Source organism: Cupressus sempervirens, chromosome 9 (assembly GCF_028749045.1).
Source record: "Cupressus sempervirens isolate cs-2001-9-10 chromosome 9, ASM2874904v1, whole genome shotgun sequence".
In the NCBI taxonomy this organism is placed as follows: domain Eukaryota; kingdom Viridiplantae; phylum Streptophyta; class Pinopsida; order Cupressales; family Cupressaceae; genus Cupressus; species Cupressus sempervirens.
In genome coordinates this window covers 9982454-10006423 of record NC_143126.1, presented here as the reverse complement: position 1 = coordinate 10006423, position 23970 = coordinate 9982454, and the positions used below count along the sequence as shown (strand labels likewise).

At 35.5% G+C, this 23970-nt stretch overlaps 1 protein-coding gene across 3 annotated transcripts in view; it reads left to right on the top strand.

Annotated features, from left to right (window-relative positions):
• The first annotated feature begins 442 nt into the window (after positions 1-442).
• Positions 443-23970, top strand: part of CDF1 (cell growth defect factor-like protein (DUF3353)) — a 40044-nt gene continuing 16516 nt past the window's right edge. The window contains exons 1-4 of one of the 3 annotated variants that reach the window (XM_089802870.1): positions 443-572; positions 756-985; positions 1479-1567; positions 19367-19749. In XM_089802870.1, the coding sequence (XP_089658996.1) occupies positions 849-985; positions 1479-1567; positions 19367-19749 (609 nt within the window). In that variant the 5' untranslated portion in view covers positions 443-572; positions 756-848. Of the gene's footprint in view, positions 602-755; positions 986-1478; positions 1568-19366; positions 19750-23970 lie in introns of all 3 variants that reach the window. The other 2 variants (XM_089802869.1, XM_089802868.1) reach the window with 2 other exon arrangements.

The following is a 23970-nucleotide window of genomic DNA, read 5'->3' as shown; positions in this document are numbered from 1 at the left end:
ATGAAAGTCGATTCCAAGATAATTGTACTCCTCCATAGTCTCTAATGGGTTGTCGTAAAAAAGGAAATTGTTTTGTTACTTTTTATTTATTTTCAAAGAAAAAATCATCTCTTTGATTTTGCTATTGTTCACTTGCATCCCAACCAGCTGACAAAAGATATTAAGCCTTCCTTCAAACCCTCAGCTGTTTCAATAATTAAAATAAGGTCATCCATATATATGAGTAACTTTATTATTATCACCTAATTAGCTAATTGAACCCCATCTCCGTTGTTCTTGTTTAAACTTTCCTCTAGCTTGTTGACGTAAAGCCTAAAAAGAATAGAAGCGATTTTTTATAAAAATTAATGAATTGAAAAAAATACAGATTCAATCGTAATGAATATAGGTGTTCCATTAATGCATTAGTATAAAGACAATGCATCAACGAGGGATCCAAAATATTTAAAAACAGAGGGTAAACGGGCATGGATGATTGAATTAGAAGCCCCGGTTAAGGAAATTGCTATCCATGTCTGAATGGTTGGGCAGTGATATTCCTCGTGGACTCTGAAAAGTTGTTGGGAGGGGAGGCGGGTTTTTCTCCCGAGTTAGAATTTCTGTAGTATTTTCACGACAGTTTTTCTTCTTAAGAGATTATTTTGTCTATGCATCGAATCGAATTTTCGTTGGCCACTAAATAGAATCTGTAATTTTTTATCTTTATGTTTTCAAGCCATCACTCATTAAATGCATCTCACGTGTAAACCCTTCAGGACCTGCGATGATTTGATGGAAATAGTTAGTACAAAGTGTGCGCGACTTGAAATCCATAGCTGAAAGGAGGGGTTCTATTACCGTGCTTCAGAATGGCTACTTCATTAACTTTTTCCCGAACATTATGTGCAAATAGTACCCTTCATGCTGGAAAGGAATGTCCTAAAAAATTAGGTTTCCAAATAAACAAAGTTACATGGCTGTACAGACCAAAATCTGCTTTGGAAAGGCAAGTGTTCTATTCAGATATATTGATTTTTTTGCAATCTATCATTGATTGAAATCGTTCGTCGTGAGCCAAAATAAATCTATTTTGTTATGTGTACATGTGTTAGGCGATAGCAAAAGTAAGAAAAGGGGAAAAAATACACACTAAAAAAACAAGAAACTGTATATCGCTTTCTCGGTACGATACCGAAGGGTCTACATGGTTTACAATTTGATGGGAGTGAATTTGCACTGCCCTGCACTCTATGCATGTTAGCTCGATAGTTGCAGAAAGAAACACCATCCAAAAACAGATATGAACCACGGTACTGGGAATTTCTATTCCATCAAAATTCATCCGTGATTTGCACGGGACCTTGGAGTAACGGGACTTGCTTAACGATTCCGCTGAATAATGAGCAGTAGATAAATCTTAACGAGATTTCAATTTGCAATGCACATTATGTTTTCGTATGCTTATACTATTCTTAGCTGAATGTTGAGCTCAATTGCAGGTACAATGGCCTTTCGAAGAAGAAGAAAATCTGTGTCCGGCCATGTCGTCTGCAGGCTGCAATGGATGCTTCATTTGGTGGTCAAATGGGTCAGTTCTGTTCTTTTTAAATTTTTGAATTTTATATTTATATTTATTTTGTTTGTTAAATCAGGGGATTAACCACTTATTGTGTTGGGGAAGTGGTGTTGTTGTTGTCCCACCAAGTTCAAACATATGTCAGACCAGTGTGATTGCGGGTGTGTGTCTTCGCTGATCCAGTGTGCTTGTGGGTTTGGGCCTCAGCTATGTAATAAATGGATAAGGTCCCCCATCTGTAGCCTCCCTGGTTCATAGCTCCAAGTCAGAAGTGTTTCATGTAGAGCCTGTGGACAGATTGTGCCAATGTCACCGGTCAGGTTAAAAAGTTTACCGAGCACTTAAAAGAAAAAAGAAAAATAAAAAAAATGTTTGTTAAATCTTTGTCAAGCTTACAGTCCGAGAGGTTGCTGTTAATGGTGAATGTGGCAATTTGGGAGCACATTCTTAAGAGTTATAGACATGGTGCATGGTTGTATATGCCTTATGATCACTACTTAACATGGCCAAACTTATGCTAGAGTTATAGCTATGAGAAACCTTACTGAATTGAATGTGGATGCTTATTTGTAGGCATAAAAATTTACCTGAATGTCTTTTATCTGTGTTGTGAATGTTGGGTTTTAGCCTTCTGTTTGGTAGTTTCAATCTTATATATCTTATTTTGACACTTAAAGGAGGGTTCGACTTGGGATCCTTTGAAGTGAAATGTAATGCCCCTACTGGAACTTAATCTGTCCTAGAATTTTCTTTTTAAGTTTTCGATAATGCTTGGGAATAGGAAATTGTCACTGTGATCTCCTGATAATGGGTCACACAACTAGGTTAGAATCATAAGATAAATACTGGAACTTAAACTGTCCTAGAATTTTCTTTTGAAGTTTTGAATAATCCTTGGGAATAGGAAATTGTCACTGTGATCTCCTGATAATGGGTCACACAACTAGGTTAGAATCATAAAATAATTAAACATATAATCCAACATTGTATAAATAGAATTCACTATTGTGATATTCCAAATGTGTATATGGGATTCCTTTGAAGTTCTATCCAACAATTTCATTGTCATTGTGGAGCACCAATTGGGAGATCAGATAAGGTGCCTCGAGCTGTTCCACCCAGCCTAAGAGCATGAATGATTACCTTCATCTGGAATGCCAGCCCTGCTTGGGTTGTTTCTCCTGGCGTGGCTTCCTAGCTACTTCTATCCTACATACCTTCCCTCCATAATAAGATAACTCAATGGATGAGAATCTTTAAATGTTTCCATATGTGATATAGTATACACAGGCAAAGATAATGCAAATTAACAACATATAATATGAATATTGACAACAAGGTGGAAGATTTTTTATATTAGATGCAAGCTCAATGATTATCATACAATTTATTGCAATATATAGTATACCATTTAATTTGACAGGTATAGAAATTGCCTTTTATCTTCTCACTCTCCAATTCTCATTGGATTGAAGTCTTGTCCTTGTCTTTCATTTCAAAATGATTTCTTCTTTTTTACATTATTAGTGAAAGGGTCACCAACTTTCTTAAGAATTCAGTACCTGCGTTTCATGGTTGTCTTTAAGAGTAATATAATATTCCCCTTATTGAAATCCTTTAGATGATCTCAAATGGAACCTTCTCCCCCTTAGACCCCTTCATGATGTTTGCCCCTTTGCAAAGGTTACGACCTTCCATAATTACCACCCTTTAGAAGAGTTGCAACCCTCATCATTTCTGCTTATTGAAGGAACTAATTTTCTTATTGTCTTCTTACTAATCTTTTTTCTCTATGAAAGATTACATCTTCCTTTCATTCTTCCTTCTTCCATCCTTCCCCCTTTCAAATGAAGTCCTCTTCTCCCTTTTATATCTCACATTTGAGGGAACCACAACTTTTTATCTCATGCCTGTTTTCCATTCATTAAACTTAACTAAATTTTAGTTATGGTTATGTTTAGACCTATTCTTTTATATTTTTAATTCTTTTACATTTTAATTTTATTATTACATCCGATTTCAAAAAAGGGGACACTAAAATCCACCCTTCCCAAAATTGTTTGTTACTCTAATATTAACCAAGACATTGAGAATGCAAGGCTTGCAATTTTAAGACGAATTTTTTCTCATCATTTTGGAAGTCTAAAAAAAGGTCATCTTATAACAGCCTCATAGCGATTTGACCCAATATTTGCACGATAGTATGCTTCACATCTATGAATTCAAATGTAATAACTTCTCATCTTTTGATTCACTATAGTTAAAGTAATCAAATTTCTACAATCCATTAGAAATGCATGTGAGTTTTTTTGGAATTTGATTGTGTAAGAATTTTTAACATCAACGTTTGGAGTGATCCATCATCAGGATGAAGAAGTGCAAGAGAACACTTTTTTTTTCTATTCTCTTGCACTCCTTCATCCTGATGATGGATCACTGTGTGTGATCCAAAACGTTGATGTTAAAAATTCTTACACAATCAAATTCCCGAAAAACTCAACGCATTTCACTATAGTTATTCTCATATTCTAGATGAACTGAAATATAGAACCAAACACGAGATATACTCTTGAAAACAAAAAGAAAACACATGAATCGATAAAGACATGGAGTATACACATGAATATATGCTAAAACAAAGCATACACACGAGTACACACATTGTTAGATCCTTATTGTCTAGAATGCATTTCTTGATTTTTTCTTAACCCTATAGGATGGAATGATCATGCTTGGATACCATTTTTAATGCTCTTTGTTGAGACTTAACTTAATCCTCCCTAAAATTCTCTTGTTAAGGTTTGAATAATGCTTGGGAATAAGAAATTTTTAGTTTAGTATAGGTCCCTCAACCAGGTTAGTATATTCAAATAAACTAACATATACGCTGACATTGTACAAATAGAATTCTCTATTGTAAATTTTCAAATTTGCATACATGATTCCTTTGAAGTTCTATCCAACAAATTTATTGTCATTATCGAGCACTGGTTGGGAGTGTTGGTAGTGCGCAAGCATCCCTTGCGTGGATTCGTGACATGGTTTTATAACCTTGTGTGTCTTCTATAAGTCCAATGGTTATATCAACAAGTTGCTCTTTTGGTGCAACAACAATCACTACTTCTAACAAGTGGTATTAGAGCTTGATCACAAGTTCGAATCAATGCAAGCCGCGACAAACAACATTGGGAGGGGTATTGTTGATAGTGCGCCACCATTCCTTTTTGGGATTCATGTCATGGTTTAATAGCCTCTAGTGTCTTCTATAAGTCTAGCGCTTCTAGCATGCATCAACAAGTGAATCTTTTGGTGCAACAACAATCACTACTTGTAATAGGGAGATCGTACAAGGTGCCTCAAGCTGTTCCACCAAGCTCAAGAGCACAAAATGACAACCTTCATCCAGCCTCCTAGCCCCACTTGGGGTGTCTCCTCATGTGGCCTCCTACCTACTTGCATCTTCTATATATACTATACCTTTAAAGGGATCTTTATGTGTGACATAGTGTACCTAGGTAGAGATAAAACAAGTTAGTAAAATATAATATGTATAACAGCAAGATGGAGGATTCCATATCAGATGCAAGCTCAATGATTATCATACAATTTATTACAATATACATCATACTCGTGAACTGGACAAGTATAGAAACTGCCTTTTTTCTTCTTAGTCTTCAATGATCATTTGATTGAACTTTTATCTGTCTTCCATTTCAGAATAAATTTTTCTTTATACATTATTGGTGAAAGGGTCACCACCTTTCATAAGCATTGAGTCACCACTTTTCATGGTTGCATTCGAGAGTAATATAATATTCCCCAAATTGATTTCCCTTGGATGATCTCCTCCAACAAAACCTTCTCCCCCTTATATCTTCCAATATGTTGGAGACTCACCACCCAATGTCTGTTCCTGTGCAAAGGTCACAACCTTCCATAATTAACACCCCTTGACAGAGTCACAGCCCTTCATAATTTCTGCTTGAAAGAACCAATTTTCTTATTTTCTTCTTATTCATCTTTTCTCCTATATTAAAGCTTCACATCTTCCATTTTTTCTTCCTTCCTCCATCCTCCCCCCTTTAAAATGAAGGTCTCTTCTCCCTTTTACATAATTACATCTCATGTTTTAGGAAGGCACAGGTTTTCATGTCATGCCTTTTAACCATTTACTTAACTAAATTTTAGTTATGGTTATATTTAGATATATTCTTTTATATTTATAACTTAAAAGTTTTATTCTTTTACATATTAATTTTATTATTTAAATTCTATTTCAAAATTCTTTCACATTTTAATTTTATTATTAAATTCCATTTCAAAAGGTATAAAAGATTGCAAAGCCACAGAAGTGACAAATTTAAATGAAAAGCTAAGACAAACTTCAAAATCTCAAACAACACAAAAGAGCCAAAATACTACAAGAAGCTGAAAGCCTACAAGACCCTGTAACCAGTGATAGCTCCAACCACAGCATCACTAACTTCACTTCTCTCACACTTCTCCTCCACATCATCTTTAATTGGAAAATGTAATATACCCATTTTTAGACATTTCTAATTTTTACCCTAAAACAATAATTCCAACTTAGAGTGATAATTGGATTATATCATGATTCATAAATATAAACTTACCTAGAAAGATGAAATTTTATTTTGATATTCCACATGACAACTCTAAGAATGATTCTGAAAAGAAATTTAATCTTGATTTTCTGTTATGTCATTACTAATTACAGTCCCATTTTTTGGTATTCTATCCACATATGGATAGGAATGATACTGCCTGTAATATATTTTGAGGAGGAGCCATCTCTATATCACTGAAAATCCTTAATTCATTCCCCCAAAAAAAACGTTGCATGAGGGGTGCAATGAGAATAAATCATGCTGTTCATAAAAGATCTGTGAATCATTACTTAGACAGGGAAGATATGGTATCCAAAGGAGGCCCCACGAAAAGATGCTTATCCCAGAGGCTATGGTGCCTGACACTGCACAAAGAGGGAGAGTAAACAAAAGTTAAGTACCATCTTTTTGAATTAAATTTTCTAAATCAACCTACATTGCCACACAATCACGGTCAAAGCAGTGAAAGGTTATTGATTGACACTATGTTTGGCTAAATTTTTTTCTAAAACAATGCATGAAAAAGGTATTGCTCAAGGAGGCACACATGTCATTTACTTCTTCTATGGTACTGTGAAATTTTCATTAGGATGAGATTGCTTATGTGAATTCAATATTATACTTGAGGAGTTACATTCCACGATCAATCCTTTGCAATGAAATACTTTAAACTGCTGCTCTCCATTGTGCTTCATTTTAGTTTGTGTACCTTAAAAGAAAGATCCCCCATGAATAAAAGCATCCTGAAGAATCACACCTGCTCCATCGAACCCTGGTTGCCATGAGAGGTGCCCTCAAAGTTCAATTTCTAAAAGTCACAATTTCTAAAAGCCATCTAGAGGTTAAGCCATTTAATTCTCTCTCTAACAATCTTTTTTCTATTTCTTATCCCATCAACAAGAGATTTTTATGTGTTTTTTGTAACTGCCTCAGATAAAGTATATTTTTCTTATAGTTTCACTGCATTGTAATGATTCAGTAGTATCATGTCTTAATAAGCTCATGAGATAGTTAAGTGTATTACTTATTTTAGCGCCTTCATCCTTTATAACTTCTTTCTATATCATATTCTGTTTCCTCTTAATCGTCATCTCTTTGTTTGTGATGATAAGTAATTAGATAACTTTTTTAAAGCTTTGATCTTTATCAGGATATAGCTCGGTGCAGATTGACGTGCCAGTTGAATATATTTTGAACTTGTACTGTAAATTTCTCTAGGTTCTTCCCGGCAATATTCTGTCAAATAGCTAATTTCAACTTCAATTGGATTGAAGATGATTATTGTCACTTATATTCATCGAATCTGTGACTATTTTAGCAACTATTTTCGTTACCTTTTATGGTTGATTGGAATTCCTTCTTCTCTTCATTATCTTATGAAGCAAAAGTGTATTTTACTTTGGTCAATTATAAAGTATCATCGTTTGATGTGTGAGCTTAGATATCTTATGTTTCAAGAAGCAAACTTGTTGCTTTTACTTTCTTCTAATGCCTGCTGAAATGTCTAGTCTCCTTCTCTTGCTTCAATCTTTGTATGAATAGTTGTAATTTATTTGCTTCTGAAATGTTGCCAGAGAGGCTACCTATGCAATGAATTTTTTTCATTTCTTCTTTGCTCGTCTATGTTCAAGGAGAGGATTATTAGAAATGGATCATGAGAGTAATATTATTTTGAGTCATTAATCTTAGTTTGTGAGTCAAATTGAGAAAGACACTTTCAGTAAATTTGTAAGACAATTCAACAAAAACAATAAGAGCTAGCAGAATACAGAGAACCTAAGAAGTACAAAAGAAAGGCAGAAGTTAAGGGGTCATCTGGTCAATCAGGTGTCACAAGAGGCACTAGTAATTGGCATACTTCAACTATTCTGCTACAGCCAAAATATTTTGGCATGTAGGCTGCATCTCAATCTATCCTGTGTAGAACACCTAATGACTAGTTCAACAAGACCCAAGGTCCAAAACCATACAGATGCCACATACAGGCATTAGGAAAATGAAATGCTTGGAATTATTATGATTGAAGTTCTATGTTGTCGGGGTTCTCTATTTGAAGCATCATATGAGCCTCTGTAGATTTACACCCCTGTGGAATATTACTTCTCCGGTAGCTTTAGTAGTCGCTTTGTTGATTTGTTTTCAAATTTTAGGATGTGAGTTCTCAGCAGAAGTGTAGTTGAACAAGTTAAAGTATGGTAACTGGTAAGCTGTAAGAACAATGTTGGTATGCCATCAGTGTTCTTGGGGGCCTTAGAAGGTAAATTGGCTTATAATATTGTCATACTGCTGCCATGACAACAAATGCTTGCACCATTCTAAGTAAAACAAAATTGTCTTGTTTCAAAGACTACTCCAAACTTTCTGAAATCTAAATCAAACCCAAACAAACAGCAAAGATAAAATGATCAATCTGACCTAGGATTGAAATAAGGTTGGTGTATACATAGTGGTTGTAGGATTTGAGCAAAAGCGCACAACAAATCCACGAAGCCCAAGAAAACTTGCATGCAGAAAACTTGTCATGGAGAAGAAAAAGACAAGCAGAGGCAAGGGTTTGATCTGAAAAACTCAGACGAAGAAAATATTATTCAACGGATCTTCATAATGAAAAATACAAAGAGATCAATCCTTATAAAGGAGATCGAAACCCGAAAAGGGTAACCTAAAGCCTAAAAAAGCTAGGTTGCACAATATAATTAATAAAATATTAATTATATGCACCTACAAGATAGCTTAAGCAAACTAGAGTAATAGGCAACTTAATTAATTAAATCAAAGTGGTTTAATTAATAAGTGCAAACAAATAATTACTCTAACACCCCCCCTTAAGCGAAGCTCAGGAGGTAAGCTAACCTAGCATAGCTATGAAAGCAGGAAAATTGGGTCCCGGCAACAAGGTGTGATCAGGTACCCAATCACAACAAAATCTCTATAAAGAGGAGAAATAGAGAAAACCACATGGGAAAAACCCTACTCCAAGAAGAGATAGCAAAGAATGTTCCAGAAGAAGGAACAAAGGGATCAGAAGAGAATCACTGAAGCATGAAGAACTGCAAAACTCTGTCAAAATGTTGATCTGTAGAACCTCCATGGAAATAGAAGGCACGAACCGAGCGTGTCTATATGGTAGATGATCCATCTCACCGAAATGCATAGGTAGCCAGCCACTGCAATCGCCTAGTATGTAGGATCAAGTACTAAATACATAGCTCACACCAACGAACCATCAACCAAAGAAGCATAGAACAACAATATAACCCCCCCTTAATGCTGGTGAGGTGACAGAGAGCTGAAAAGGTGGGCTAAAGAATCTCCTACAACACAGGAAACAAACACATCGAGAGTGAGGTACAGACACCAATAAAGGCACGTGTCATCGACACTGCATGAGGCAAAAGAGAAAGAGGGCCTATAAGCGGCAAACAACTATCCTCCCCATGGCACTTTATAAAATAGTGCGAGTACAACGAATCACAATGATGAAAAGGATCCCAAAACGCAAGAGTGGCACTTTATCTCAGTGCGTTTCATAAAGATGCTTGCAATGAATATCAATAATGATCAGAAAAAACATAAGGCTGAAACAAAAGAAGGTAGAGCCCAAAACGAAGCAATTGAAGCAACAAAATCGATCCCCGGACCTGAAACAAACAGGATATCCACTAGAATGCTAAAACACAAAAGATTGAATAGGATGTGCCTGGAACAGAATCTGGAACAACAACCAGCATTATTGGAAAGAGCACAGAAAGAGCTTTCCAGCGATATAAAGAAGTCCGAAATCGGAGATCAAATGCTCAAGATACGCCTCCCGAAGTGCAAAACAGAACATTCGGCTTTGACTGCCAAAATAGGCAACCAAATTGCATCAAAACCCAAAAACGCTTGTACCATCATCTCCGTTTTGGAACCAGCTTTCCGACGCATTTTTCGGATCGAAAAAATACGTCCGTATGCTCAAGTTACGGAAGAAAAACTGACAGGGCCTCTAAAAATGCATGAAAAATTATTATTTTTTAATAAAAAATAATATAAAAACAAAAAAAGAGCACCACCCCTGCACCGCCGGCAGAGCGGCGGCCGGGGTGGCGGAAGGGCGGAGCGCTGCTGCTGGGCGGAGCCGCGGGCCGCTGGCGGTTTCTACCAGCGGTGATTGCAACGGTTAACCGCTAGCAGTTCCACTGCAGTTTACTAACTGCCGCGGGCTAAAAATGCCTGTGCACAAATTTTTTTGCTTTTTTTTGGAATTTTTTGCCTCAGATTGCGTGCCAAGGGTCGTACGACCCTGTGAGCAAAAAAAATTTTGCCTACCAAATCAACGTTGTCCAAATCAGACAAATTTTATATCAAAACGGGGGTTTTGACGCCTTTTGAATCCATCCGTGAGGTCTATTTGGCCTCAAACTGCTCTGAAAATCAGTGACCCACCTATTTTCTCAGAAAAAGCTCGAAAAAACACCAGATCTGATCTGCCAAACCCTTGTTCTCCCTTTTTCTTGAAACACCGAACAAGCTACAGTAGATTTGGCTCTGATACCATGTAGGATTTGAGCAAAAGCGCACAACACATCCACGAAGCCCAAGAAAATCTGCATGCAGAAAACCTCTCACGGAGAAGAAAAAGACAAGAAGAGGCAAGGGTTTGATCTGAAAAACTCAGACGAAGAAAATATTATTCAACGGATCTTCATAATGAAAAATACAAAGAGATCAATCCTTATAAAAGAGATCGAAACCCGAAAAGGGTAACCTAAAGCCTAAAAAAGCTAGGTTGCACAATATAATTAATAAAATATTAATTATATGCACCTACAAGATAGCTTAAGCAAACTAGAGTAATAGGCAACTTAATTAATTAAATCAAAGTGATTTAATTAATAAGTGCAAACAAATAATTACTCTAATAGTGGTTTCTGTACAACACATACACAAATGATATAAATTATGATTGAGTAATAAGCTCATTAAGGCAGCGACCTCACATGATTACAGAGATTTGTTATTAGCTGTAGTTAGGAAGCAATTTCATCAAGACAGCAATTTGTTAAGAAGCGAAGGATGGAAAGGGGCTATGACTGTGGGAAGGAACATAACCTTCCTTACTAATTGAAGGCTATTAAAAGGAAAACTGCTCTTGAAGGAAGGCATCAGTGAAGATTGAGCAATAAAAAGGAATTCAGAGCAGATTATCTCTATTATAAGAACCTGCATTTTCATTCAGCAATTTGGCTGATATAGTAAATACTGTGGTATCCGTTGTTGTAGTATATTTAACATATTTTGTTAGTCAATAATACAAAATGTTATGTATTTGCCTACAAGCAATCATGTGGAGGTGAATAAGGAAATACAATGAGGGAGAGCAGATATGAAATTCCCTTCTAAGCAGGCCATCCCATGATGGATGGATGACATCTTGCCACATGTAGGCGAAGGGGGGATATAGTATCCCGCATTGGAGCTTAGATAAGAAGAATATTCAAGTGCCCTATTGTAGTTTCCTCTCCAACCTATGATAGTTAATTGTTGTAATTGAGTTAAGAGAAGTCACAATCAGAGGCAGTTGAATAAGGTAAAATGAATTGGGAGGGCGGAGATGAGCTCCTACTTGGTAGGCCACCCCATCTCAGATGGATGGTGTCCTGCCACATGTGGGCCAAGGGGGGTGTTGTATCTGCCCTTAGGCTTTGTGTGAGGAATGCTTTTGGCACCCTATTATTCTTCCCTCATTCAACCCCATTATAGTTGAATTCTAAAAATGAACTATAGATATTACATGATCTATGTAAATGGATTAAGAGGATTATAAATATATATGCACTTATGTGTTATTTGATCCTTAACCCTTGCAGAAATAATAATTCATCTTATGAATTATATTTACAATATTCTCTAACATGATTGCATGACCTAAAATAATTGGTATCACAGCATCGTTCCTACCATCCTTTGAAAGATAGTGGATACAACTAAGTAGATATTCTTAGAGAGCATTGGAAAGGGAAAGAAACCGACTTGCAACAAGTAATATTATCTTATACTATGCACAATCTGCCAATGTTAATAAAAGAATCACTGCTGTATCCAAATATTATATATTTTCTAATCTGCCGATGTATAGTTCGGCTTTCTTTGATATAACAATATAAACCATACAGTGGACTCCTTTCAATGATGCTGTCTGATACATCTGTATACTCTGCAATGATGATTATGGTGATGTGTCTGATATGTCATTATGATTAGACAATCACAAAAAGGTTGCTGTATCTGATATATCTGTCTGTATATGCAATAATGGGACCATGATATCACTTATATCAATAAAGTTGCTGTTTCAGATATGAAGATGTATCCTTGCAACAATAATAAGGCTGCTACTTCTGATCTTAACTATTAACTTCTGTAGCTATGGTGTCTTCTCTGATTGACAGTTAATTGCTTGCAACTGGATTGTGCCAATTAGGCAAGCACTCAACTAAGCAGATCTAAAATGGCTGCAGGAGAAATAAGTTGTAATCTGATGTTGAATGAATGATTGTGAACAACCTCATATTATCTTGCTTCATTATATCTTCCTTCATTGCTGAAGAGTTGCTTTGGATGAGATGTGTCTTATGCCTTATGGAGATTACACACTTTCCTAGAGAGTCTAATGGAGGTTGTAGCTGATAGTTATTGTGTCTTTGAGACTTGGCTTTTACTATATTAAATCACACCCCTTTGTTATGTTAATCACTGTTAACAGTTTGGATCTCTGCAAATGTAATAATATTGCCGTTATAATTGATATTTTTCAAATGCAGATCCCAAACTCTTATAAATATAAGAGTAGGAGCAATGTCACATGAAGAGACAAGTCTTTAAGATTAATCATTATTAGTTAATATATATTGACAATATAAATCACAATATAACATGTGTGTGTGTGTGTGTTTCAACATTGCATCTTAAGATTAAATCAATCCCATTGTAGCTATAATCTTAACACTCCCTCTTAGCTAGGGAGGATTTGTTATGGAACACAATATGTTCTCAAACATATGGAGATCTATCATCTCAATGTGATATTTACAGATATCAACAAAAATTCCATCAACTCGCAAATATATTAACATATATTACATATGGAATTTGCTTCAATTCACTACGAAGCTAAATTTCTCAATACTCCCTTTTTAACAAAGAGAGAATTAAAGCAATTTGATTACAAGATTTGAACACCACCTTTAAGTGTGGTCTATGATAGATTTAAGTTATGCTGGCCAGCAAGATCAGGCCCAAAGAACCAAGATAGCACTTGTTCCAACACATTTTGGTGTTAGGAGATAGGTCTACTATTGATAAGATCGTCACCTTTCATTAGTTACCTTCTGTTCGTTATCATAACTTCTAGCACTCGGGGACAACAACTTAATGTAGTTTGTTATGATAACAGGTCCAACTATTGATAAGATCGTCACCTTTCAATAGCTCCCCTCTAAATATATACATCAATGAAAGATCGTCACCTTTCATGACATAATCACAACAACATCATGTAGTAACTCACATGATATCCACCATGAACCAAGTCAGAGGGTGGACCCACCATAGTTGCTACTAGAGGGTGGAACAAAGGGTTTTCACCTCATACTTCTCTCTCATAGAGGAGAGCGCATTACAAAGACTTTTACTTAGAACTTCTCCTCATAGAGAGGATATCATCCACAAAGGTTTTTATCTAAAAATTTCTCCCTTTGAACAATGATCTTGGGAAGTCAAGTCCTGTAGTTCCTTCCTCAAAAGCTCTCTTCACCCAAGGCTGTCTTTCGAACTCACTCTGAATCTAATATCAATCTTTTGTTTTTCTAGTGAAAGTCAATACTTTCTCGTGATGCACTCAAGAGTAGGCCCATCAAAATCATGTAGTCACACATATAATTCTAGACTTCCTTTGAGTATCAATCTTCTAATCAGTCACACATATAATTCTAGACTTCCTTTGAGTATCAATCTTCTAATCTCCTGTACTGCCTTCGAAGAAGTGTCTTACTCTCTCTTAATGTAGAAGCATCTCATAATCTCAATCATGAAAGAAGTTTGCTTCAAGAGCCTCATTTTATCCATCTTGATCATCAGGGGCTTTGGAGCTACTGTCATTAGGTTGAGTCTGCACAATATTTGGTAGCATGTGTAAAGTACCAACTTTCTTTTCTTGTAAGAACATCCTCAAACATAAAGGAAAAGATCAAGGCAATTAACCCTTTATGGTATGTATAGAAATTACAAATAAGAGAGAGATTACAAAGAGTAGATAAATGAAAAAGATATAAATAAACTTATCTGCACATGAAGATTCAAAAATTGTCCTTTTAGATTATTTGAGAATGGAACATCTCCCCTCTAAATAAAGTTCGAGTGGAAATGGAACATTGACTATTATTCCCCCCACAATGTAAAATTTGCACTCATTCTTACCTTGTTTGAACAATTTTGTATCAAATATGTCAACTCCTTTCTAAGTTCCAATTTGCTCTTTTCGTCCAAGCGTTTATTTAGTTTATCAGTAGAGGCGAACATGTCCTTCCATTTTATCAAACTCGTCCATAATACGCCAATATCTTGATTAAGTATGATTGTGCCACATGAATGACTCTACAACTCATACTTCAAATTTCATTCATCAAGGAGAGACCCGGAGATGGTTCAAGTGAATTCTTAAAAAAACTTCATTAACGTCTCGCAACAACTCAAATTTCTTTGCAGTAGCTTCTGCAAATACAAGTGACATCATTTAGAAGTCACCACTTTCTCATGATGTACACGAGGGGTAGGCCCATTAAAATCACATAGTTGCATGAATTACAGTCCTCTTGATTGCTACAATTTATTGATCACTTGGAGGATCCTTCATAACATGGTTTACTCCCTCTGAATCAATATGATCGAAATCACCGAAGGTTGATTGAATCATATCAACCAAGGCTCTTATCTCTAACATATGCATATGACTAACCACTACAAGTTACATTTTCTCAAAGAGATCCTCTACAAATCTCTCTTGGGTTCCAAATTTGGAATGCCGACATTCAATCAAGAATGCCATCTAATCTCTGAGTTCTCTTCATTAGAAACTTGACATCCATAATGGATATCCTCTACCAAGATTAACTTGGTCTCTATGGGAGCTATAAAGTTATCATCTCATTCTGATTTATTTTCTGCTATCATATAAATAAAATAATATTTCTTTGAGTTGCCTTTGAATCTGCACTTGATTCTCTATGTTTTATCTTTTATCTTTTTAATTTTTTAAAATTTTTTATTCTCACTTCTTTGTACTTTTGTGATTTCTTCTCAATTCTGGAGCTTATTTCTATCAAGAAAGTGGACTGCCGTATATAATGACCAGTCCTCCGATGGTCTTTATCTTATTATAATTATTGTCAATGTTTCCTCTATGTTTCCAATTCTTTATACCATGTTAAATAACTTGTAAATATTCTAGTTTGTACTATTAAAAATTTGGAGTAACATCCATAGTCCCTCATGCATCAAATCATGTAATGGATGCTAGATTTATAGTTGCTTGAGTTCAGACACAATCTATGTAGGCTTATCTTGCTGCAACATGAGAGATTTACTCTTCCCCCTTTGCACACTCCCTATCCATTGTGTATTATCACAAAAGGTCCTTCAGATTTACTCACAAAATTACTAATATTAATGATTATAATTTTATTATTCTTTTACATGGTCTTAATATAAGAAGGGCCATCTTACTATATAAAAGAAGCTATGTTAAAGGTAAAACATTATATTTTATCTTAGGAAGAGTTACCCTAAATTTAGGTTTCAGGCCCACCTCCTATGTTCGACCGAATAAATCTATTCTTCCTTTAATTTTATTTATTTTTTATAAAGTTAATAAGAGCCTAGTATGGCTATGAAGCTTGGGCCTGAGGTTTACTCACAGGTCACAGTCAATGTACCATCCACGGTCTCCAATATTAATATTCTCAATCTGTTAAAAAATATGTTTTGCTTTGCAATTACGTTTGATGGTATTTGATCCTTCAATATTTAGTGGCTTTATATGTCATGTGTTTCCATTCGATATAGTTGCTTCTGATTGTTTATTAGCTCCGGTTCTTTTAATGCTACTGTTACATAGCTTATTCATACTGTTGCCTCTTATTCATACTGTTACGTAGCTTATGGAATTCTTGTTGATATGTGGTATTTAGCAATGTTAGATACTTCTTAACTCCTCATTCGACATCTTCTCTCTACTACATATCTAAAGAGTCTGAAATGCTGATTGAATTATTATTTCGAGTGTGTCTGCAACATGGGTTATACTGTCGCTGCATTAGCTGTCTGTGATAGTCATGATTTGAACTGTCACACATAATAAAGCTATGGGTTACGATGAAGTTAGTTTTGATTCTCTCCTATTGTTTAACAATAATTATACTTCCTTTGCAAATGACAGTTATAAATAGTCGCTCCTGCATATAGAATTTCCATGGGCTACGATATGTTTTCAAGGACTCCCGTGTGACTTAATTTCCTTGCCCTTCTTACATTTTTGTTACAATATATGAATTCTATCCACAAGAGTCCATGTGATGGTGATGGTACTTTGAATCTTCTTCCTGTCTGGTCTGTCATGCCGGCTATTTTTGAATCAATGATTCTCATTCGCTGGATAGGATGCCACATTTGTATCGGATGAAGATTGCATCTCTCGCCTGTTATTGGTAAATGTTATAATATACTTTTTGTTTGATCATTTCTCTGATCGTATATCCTCCTTCCTGGATCAGTTGATTCTTGTGTCTACTCACTGACCATTTCTTATAGATTCTTCTGAGTATACCCTTCTAATTCTTTTCCTCCATGCCCAATACTCTCTATGGATCTCAACTTCCCTCTCAAAAGAGAAACAATATACATTTGCAGCCTTGCTCTGATACCATGTTAACAGTTTGGATCTCTGCAAATGTAATAATATTGCCGTTATAATTGATATTTTTCAAATGCAGATCCCAAACTCTTATAAATAGAAGAGTAGGATACATGTCTTCAAGATTGATCATTATTAGTTAATATATATATTAACAATATAAATCACAATCTAACATCTGATATATATATATATATATATATATATATATATATATATATATATATATATATATATATATATATATATATATATATATATATATATATGAATGCATCTTAAGATCAAATCAATCCGACTGTAGCTATAATCTTAACAATTACTGCCTCTTGTTTTCATAGTTTATGTTCTCTTCATATCTCTGCAGTAAATATAAATTTATAATCATAATTATTATAATAGATATCGTATTCGATAACATGAGGTGGCCATTGTTTTGTCATCACCGCTGATTAATTCTTAGAATGATTAATAGCAAGTTGCTGAGTGGACAAATCTCTGATCATCACTCGACTAAACTTATTATTCCAGCAATCCTCATCCTATAGAATGCCATACAGTAATCACACCTTGTAATTCCTTGATTGATATGGTTTGTTATAACCATCTTTTCTATATCCATATTGTACGCTTCCAGATCATGAACCTTCATACTCTGACTATGACTCGATACACAGCAAATATGAATCGCTACTGTCAATTGGTATTGAGTATTAATCCATGTTCGTCCAATCTTGACTGATGTTATATTTTTGACTTATCGTTTTTGCCTATTCATTAATTATTATTGATAATTTGATAGTATTCACCATGAATTCCACTAACCTTCATTCTTACCTTAACTGCATTGAAACATAGTTATTGTCAATAGTTTGGTGTTTTGTTTTTTATTATTATATCTTCTCAAGTCACCTTCCTCTTGGTACTTGCCAGATGCTTTGAGTGCCTTCTTTCTGTTTAATCACCATTTATTCCATGCTGACTGTGGATGATTGTCTTCTTTTGCTCAGTATTTCATTGACTTATTCGTAGTGACTTTCATACTATCCATCCTTTGTCTATCAGCCTGCTTTGGACATTGTTATCATTGATGATAATTGATATGAAGTCTTGAATTGTCGCTCATTCAGCTTTGTTATGTGCTCCTGATGTTTTCCTTCATTGAACCTATGCATTTGGTCTGCCATACTCTTGCATATTTATTATCGATAGCATATGTGACAGTCATGCAAATTTGTCTTTTTAGATACTTCACAAAATTTAAGAGTTATGTACTGTCCAGTATGGGGACATTACAATTATGCATGCCTTAGTTGAGTTTGGATAATATTTGGTTTTTGGGAAGTTGATTGTAAAAATTAAAACTGACCACAACAACCGAAGGTTTTCTTAATTAAAAGGATTCAAAGAACCATCAACAAAATTGGGTCAGCAAAATTTTAAGCCTCTAATTTTGATGTAGGGTATATGAAAGGAAAGAACAACAGCGGAGCTGATGCACTATCCCACAAACCCTACTTGTGCACCATAATCAGCATTTCAGTGGATTGGAAAAACTTAATTATTGCTGAATATATCAAGGATCCCCAAACAAATAACATCCTAGAAAGAAAATCTACCAAATGAGGGATGTAAAGTAATGGAAGAACTCATTATAGATAAACACAGGCTATATCTTATACTAGGCTCAAAGAGAAGATCATTAGAGAATGCCATGACAACTCCTTAGCCAGCTACCAAGGATACTATAAAATTTAAGGGTATAAAATTCAAGGGAAGACACTCATTGGAAGTCCTCAAGAAAGTTATCCTCAAACATGTAAAAAACTGCCTGACGTGCAAAAGGAATACAGCATAACAAACCCATCTAGCAGGCGTCCCACAAGGGTTCAACCACTACCCATTCCTAATAGAAAGTGTTTCTATGGACTTTATAACTGGGCTTCGCAAAGTAAAAGGCAAAGATGCTTTAGAGGTTTTTTTAACCACCTGTGATTGCAGAAAAAATAATGAGTACTGTGGTTTATTTGTGAGCTGTGTACCTTTCTTGCTGTGCCTAGTTTGCTAACTATTGAAGCTTTTTTTCCATGTCTATTATTTTGTTATTTTGAATTATATCCCATGGGTATTTATCCTTGTGATACAACCACTTTTATTAGCTTGCTTTGGATTATTTGCAGATTTATAGACCTTGAAATCGATATTAATCAACTTTCAGTGAACTGTTTGCAGATCACCATCCAGTATTTCCTCGTGTTAATGAATGGGATCCATATAAACGTCTTGGAGTTGATAGGGATGCTACAGAGGATGAAATTTTGGAAGCTCGGAATTTTCTTATTAAGCAATATGCTGGACATGAGAGAAGTGTTGAGTCAATAGAAGCTGCTTTTGAAAAAATAATGATGACCAGTTTCAGGGTGAGGAAAAAGTCTAAAATCAACTTGAAAAGTAAGTTGAAGAAAAAAGTAGATGACTCACCTCCTTGGGTAAAGAATATAGTTGAGTCGGTAGAGATTCCTGAAAAAAAGGTCATCCAGAATAGAGCTGCACTGTTTTTAATTATTGGAGTATGGAGTATATTCAGATCTACTGAGGGTGGACCTGTATTCCAGGTTTGTTTTTTATATATTTCTTTCTTGTCAATTTATTTTTCTTATGTTAGATATATTATATCTAAGTTCTGATCGATGCTTGAAAATTGATAACTAGGAGATATTTTCCACAGCAAGTCAAATTGTGATGCTGCTATCAGGATTTAATTGTGTAGTTTTTGAGTCAAATTCATTGACCCATGTTTCATGAGTAGTGGAACCCATCTCTCATGGGAATGAATGGAACACTTAGCACTCACTCATTGTATCTAGGTGATGCTCACATAGGTGAAGCACCAGGACTTCCTAGGTGGTCACCCATCCCAGCACTACACCAGCCCAAGCGCGCTTGACTATAGAGTTTCCTCCATGGTCAAACCCACTCTGCTTGCAACTTCATTTGCAAAACCTTCACCAGGTGTTGTGTTTTATGAACCATTCAATAGAAATCCCCTTAAGCTCATCAATTGATAAGTAGGAGATATTTTCCACATCAAGTCAAATTGTGATATTGCTATCAGGATTTAACTATGTAGTTTTTGAGTCAAACTCATTGATCCATCTTTCACACAAACCCATTTCTCATGAGAGTGAATAGGACACATAGCCTTCATTGGATCTAGGTGATGCTCATAGAGGTGAAGCATCGAGACTTCCTGAGAGGTCACCCATCCCAATACTACTCCAACTCGAGTGTGCTTAATTACAGAGTTTCCTTCATGGTTAAGCCCACTCTACTTGCAACCACATTTATAGAACCTTCACCAAGTGTTGTGCCTTATGAACCATCCAATAGAAAGCACCTTAAGTTCATCAATTGATAAGTAGGAGAGAGGTTCCTCAGAAAGTCAAATTGTGATATTGCTATCTAGATTTCACTGTATAGTTTTCGAGTCAAACTCATTGACCCATGTTTCACGAGTGGTGGTTTACACAAACCCATCTATAATGAGAGTCAATGGAACACTTAGCACTCATTGGAACTCTTCTTGCAACCTCATTTGCTATACCTTTGTAATGTCCCCATTTTAGCAGTTGACCAAGTGTGTGTGCGTTAGCCTTGTTCTACATGGTCCCGAGGGCTAACGAAGGGTTTAATGGGATCCTGGAGTGTTTTGGCCTAGTCATTTCCAGTTTGGGCCAAAACGAAGTTGATTTACTCAGTTTCAGGCATACTTACTATTTTTAGTAAGTCGGCAGGACACAGTGCAGGTCAATTTTGGTGATTGAATTCAATACTCCTCGGTGAGAGCTTTTCGATGAGCTATCACTCGCATTATTCGGAGTCCGATTGCTAATACATTTTAATCCCTGAAGTTTTATTAAAGTAACATCTAATTTAATTGTAAAATATTAAAGTGTTACTTTAATATTTATTTTATGGTGATGTGTACCCAAGGGAGACATAAGGGGTATTTTAATATATGTTTTATATATTACACATCTTTTATCCCACATTGCCCATATGAGTTGAGCGGACCCTTGGAAATAGAATAAAAGGAAGCATTTGTGGCTTCATTAGGCAGGTTGAATATGAGAAGAAATTGGTGTGTGAGTTGCAGCTCCGTTCTTGGCATTTGAGGACGTCTATCCTCTCTTGTAACATTCTAGACGTCATTCCCTTGGGGTTTGGCCTTTGGAATTCTTTGTTATTGGCTTCATTATCAGGTAGTTTAGTTGCATTTCCGGCTACAGGCAGATTTGGTATTTTGCTCATATCTTCTTCACTACTTGTCCGACGCTTATGCCGCTTTGAGGGAATGGTATTATGAAGGTAGTGGACTGATTGAAGGACAAAGTATTGTAGCAGCAAGTTCGAAAGCATGGGCTGGAGTATTATGTCAATACTGCTGAAGTAATTACAATTTGGTTTAGTTTTTTTGGGACATCCAGGGGTGCCCATTACAACCTTCACCAAGTATTGTGCCTTATGAACCATTCAATTTAAAGCTCATCAATTGATAAGTAGGAGATATTTTCCACAGCAAGTCAAATTGTGATATTGCTATCATGATTTAACTATGTAGTTTTTGAATCAAACTCATCGATCCATGTTTCATGAGTGACAGTTTACACAAACCCACCTCTCATGAGAATGAATGGGACACTTAGCACTCATTCATTCTCATGAGAGGTGGGTTCGTGTGAGCCACCACTCATGAAACATGGGTCGATGAGATTGACTCAAAAACTACACGGCCAAATCTTGATAGCAATATCACAATTTGACTTGCTATGGAAAATATCTCCTACTTATCGATTGATGAACTTAAGGGGCTTTCTATTGAATGTTTCATAAGGCACAACACTTGGTGAAGGTTTTGCAAATGTGGCTGCAAGCAGAGTGGGTTTAATTGTGGAGGAAACTCCGTAGTTAAGTGTGCTTGAATTGGAGTAGTACTAGGATGGGTGACTTCCCGGGAAGTCTCAGTGCTTCGCCTAGATCTAGTGATTGCTGTGTGTTCCATTCATTCTCATGGGATATGGATTGTGTGAACCACTACTCATGAAACATGGGTCAAAGAGTTTGACTTAAAGCCTACACAGTTAAATCCCGATAGCAATATCACAAGATGCTCATAAATATTTTCCCTTTCTGTAAAAGCCATAAAGAATAGATGCTATTGCAAACTTGTAATAGCATGCATTTGTTAATTTTTTAAATCTCTGAAGGGCATAGAATTTTTAAATCCAGTATGGTAAAAGATTCAAGTTGCTTAGAAATTTTAGAATACCACTCCATTATTTTTTAAGCTGCATTGGAAATGCTAATAGAAAATCATTTGGTACTGTTGGAAATATTATAGCTGCCATTGATGTCAAAGGCATGAACACGATTGTTGATTGCTTTCATTTATGTTACGAAGGAATTCACTAGTCCAAGAAGAAGATTGATTATGTGAAGAGGTTTGTGATGTCTAAGCTAGTGATCATGAAACAAGAAATAATTAATTTTAAATATATTTGCATAAGACAAAGTAGCTGACCCCATGAACATGCTGTAAAGATTCTGCTAATTCTTTGCACTTTGTATCAGACTTTGAATTCAGTTTGAATGGCTGAGAATGGTCTTCTTCTTTCTATAAGTATTCAGATTGTTTGATGAAGTTATAATTATCTTGAATGCAGATCCAATGCTCTATTATCAATCTGATAATATAGAATATTTCAAACTTATTATTCGCTGGAAGTAGGATGTTTATAGAATCAGACTGTTGTGTGTTGTGTGTTCCATAAACTGCAGTCCACAACCAAATATATATCCTTTGTAGAGGGTGTGTCCCTCAAGGGACATAACCCTTAACTTGTCAATAGTTATGACCTTTCCTAAGTCGGCGATTTAAGGATACTTAGATTAGTAATTACTAAGTGTTAGATTAGTAAACCAACAAACAAAGACATCTCTTGAAATCACCGGCACCTATAGGAGAAGCATATATAAGTTATTGAATGCCAATCATAGGATATATTATCCATAAGAGAGGGTACGGTCTGTACTGTCAGACTTGTAGGATTAACATGGTTAGAAATTTAATGCTCCCTCTTAACCTAATAATCCTACAGAGAGATATTATATCTAGCAATCATCAATACAAATGAGTAAGCAAGAATTAATACTCTATATCTGTCTGTGTCTTATGTGGTATCATTGAACACATGATACAAAGTCATATTACTTAAACCTGTGATATGACAAATCATTGACACTAGTGATATTATACAGGATAAATCTGAAGGGTAATCTCTTCATTTATCGAAGTTATGATTTCATAGAAACTGGTGTTTCCATATCATAACACGATCTTGAGTTTTAAGATCTACTAGAATACAGGATAAACCCGGAGAATACCAAGATTCTTCCTTTATCCAATTTGTGACCCATGAACATAGCAATGTCAACATCACAATATGATCTTGAACTCATCTAGATCTTATAGTAGATCTCTACTGTTTAGCACATTATCTAAGAGATCGTCACCTCTCATAATGTTTTATACGAGTATTCATTATTTTTTAGAGATGGTCACCTCTTAAAATAATGAATACAAATGGTGGAGCCCATAACAATCAATAGCCTGACAGAATAAAATTATTTTATTAATAATCAAGAGAGTACAAATGAATTACAACTCAACCATACCAAGTCTCGTCTTGAAGTGTTCTATCTTTACTCTAGATAGAGGTTTGGTGAGTATGTCTGTTGTCTGATCTACAGTGTAAATGTATTCTAATTTTACAGAA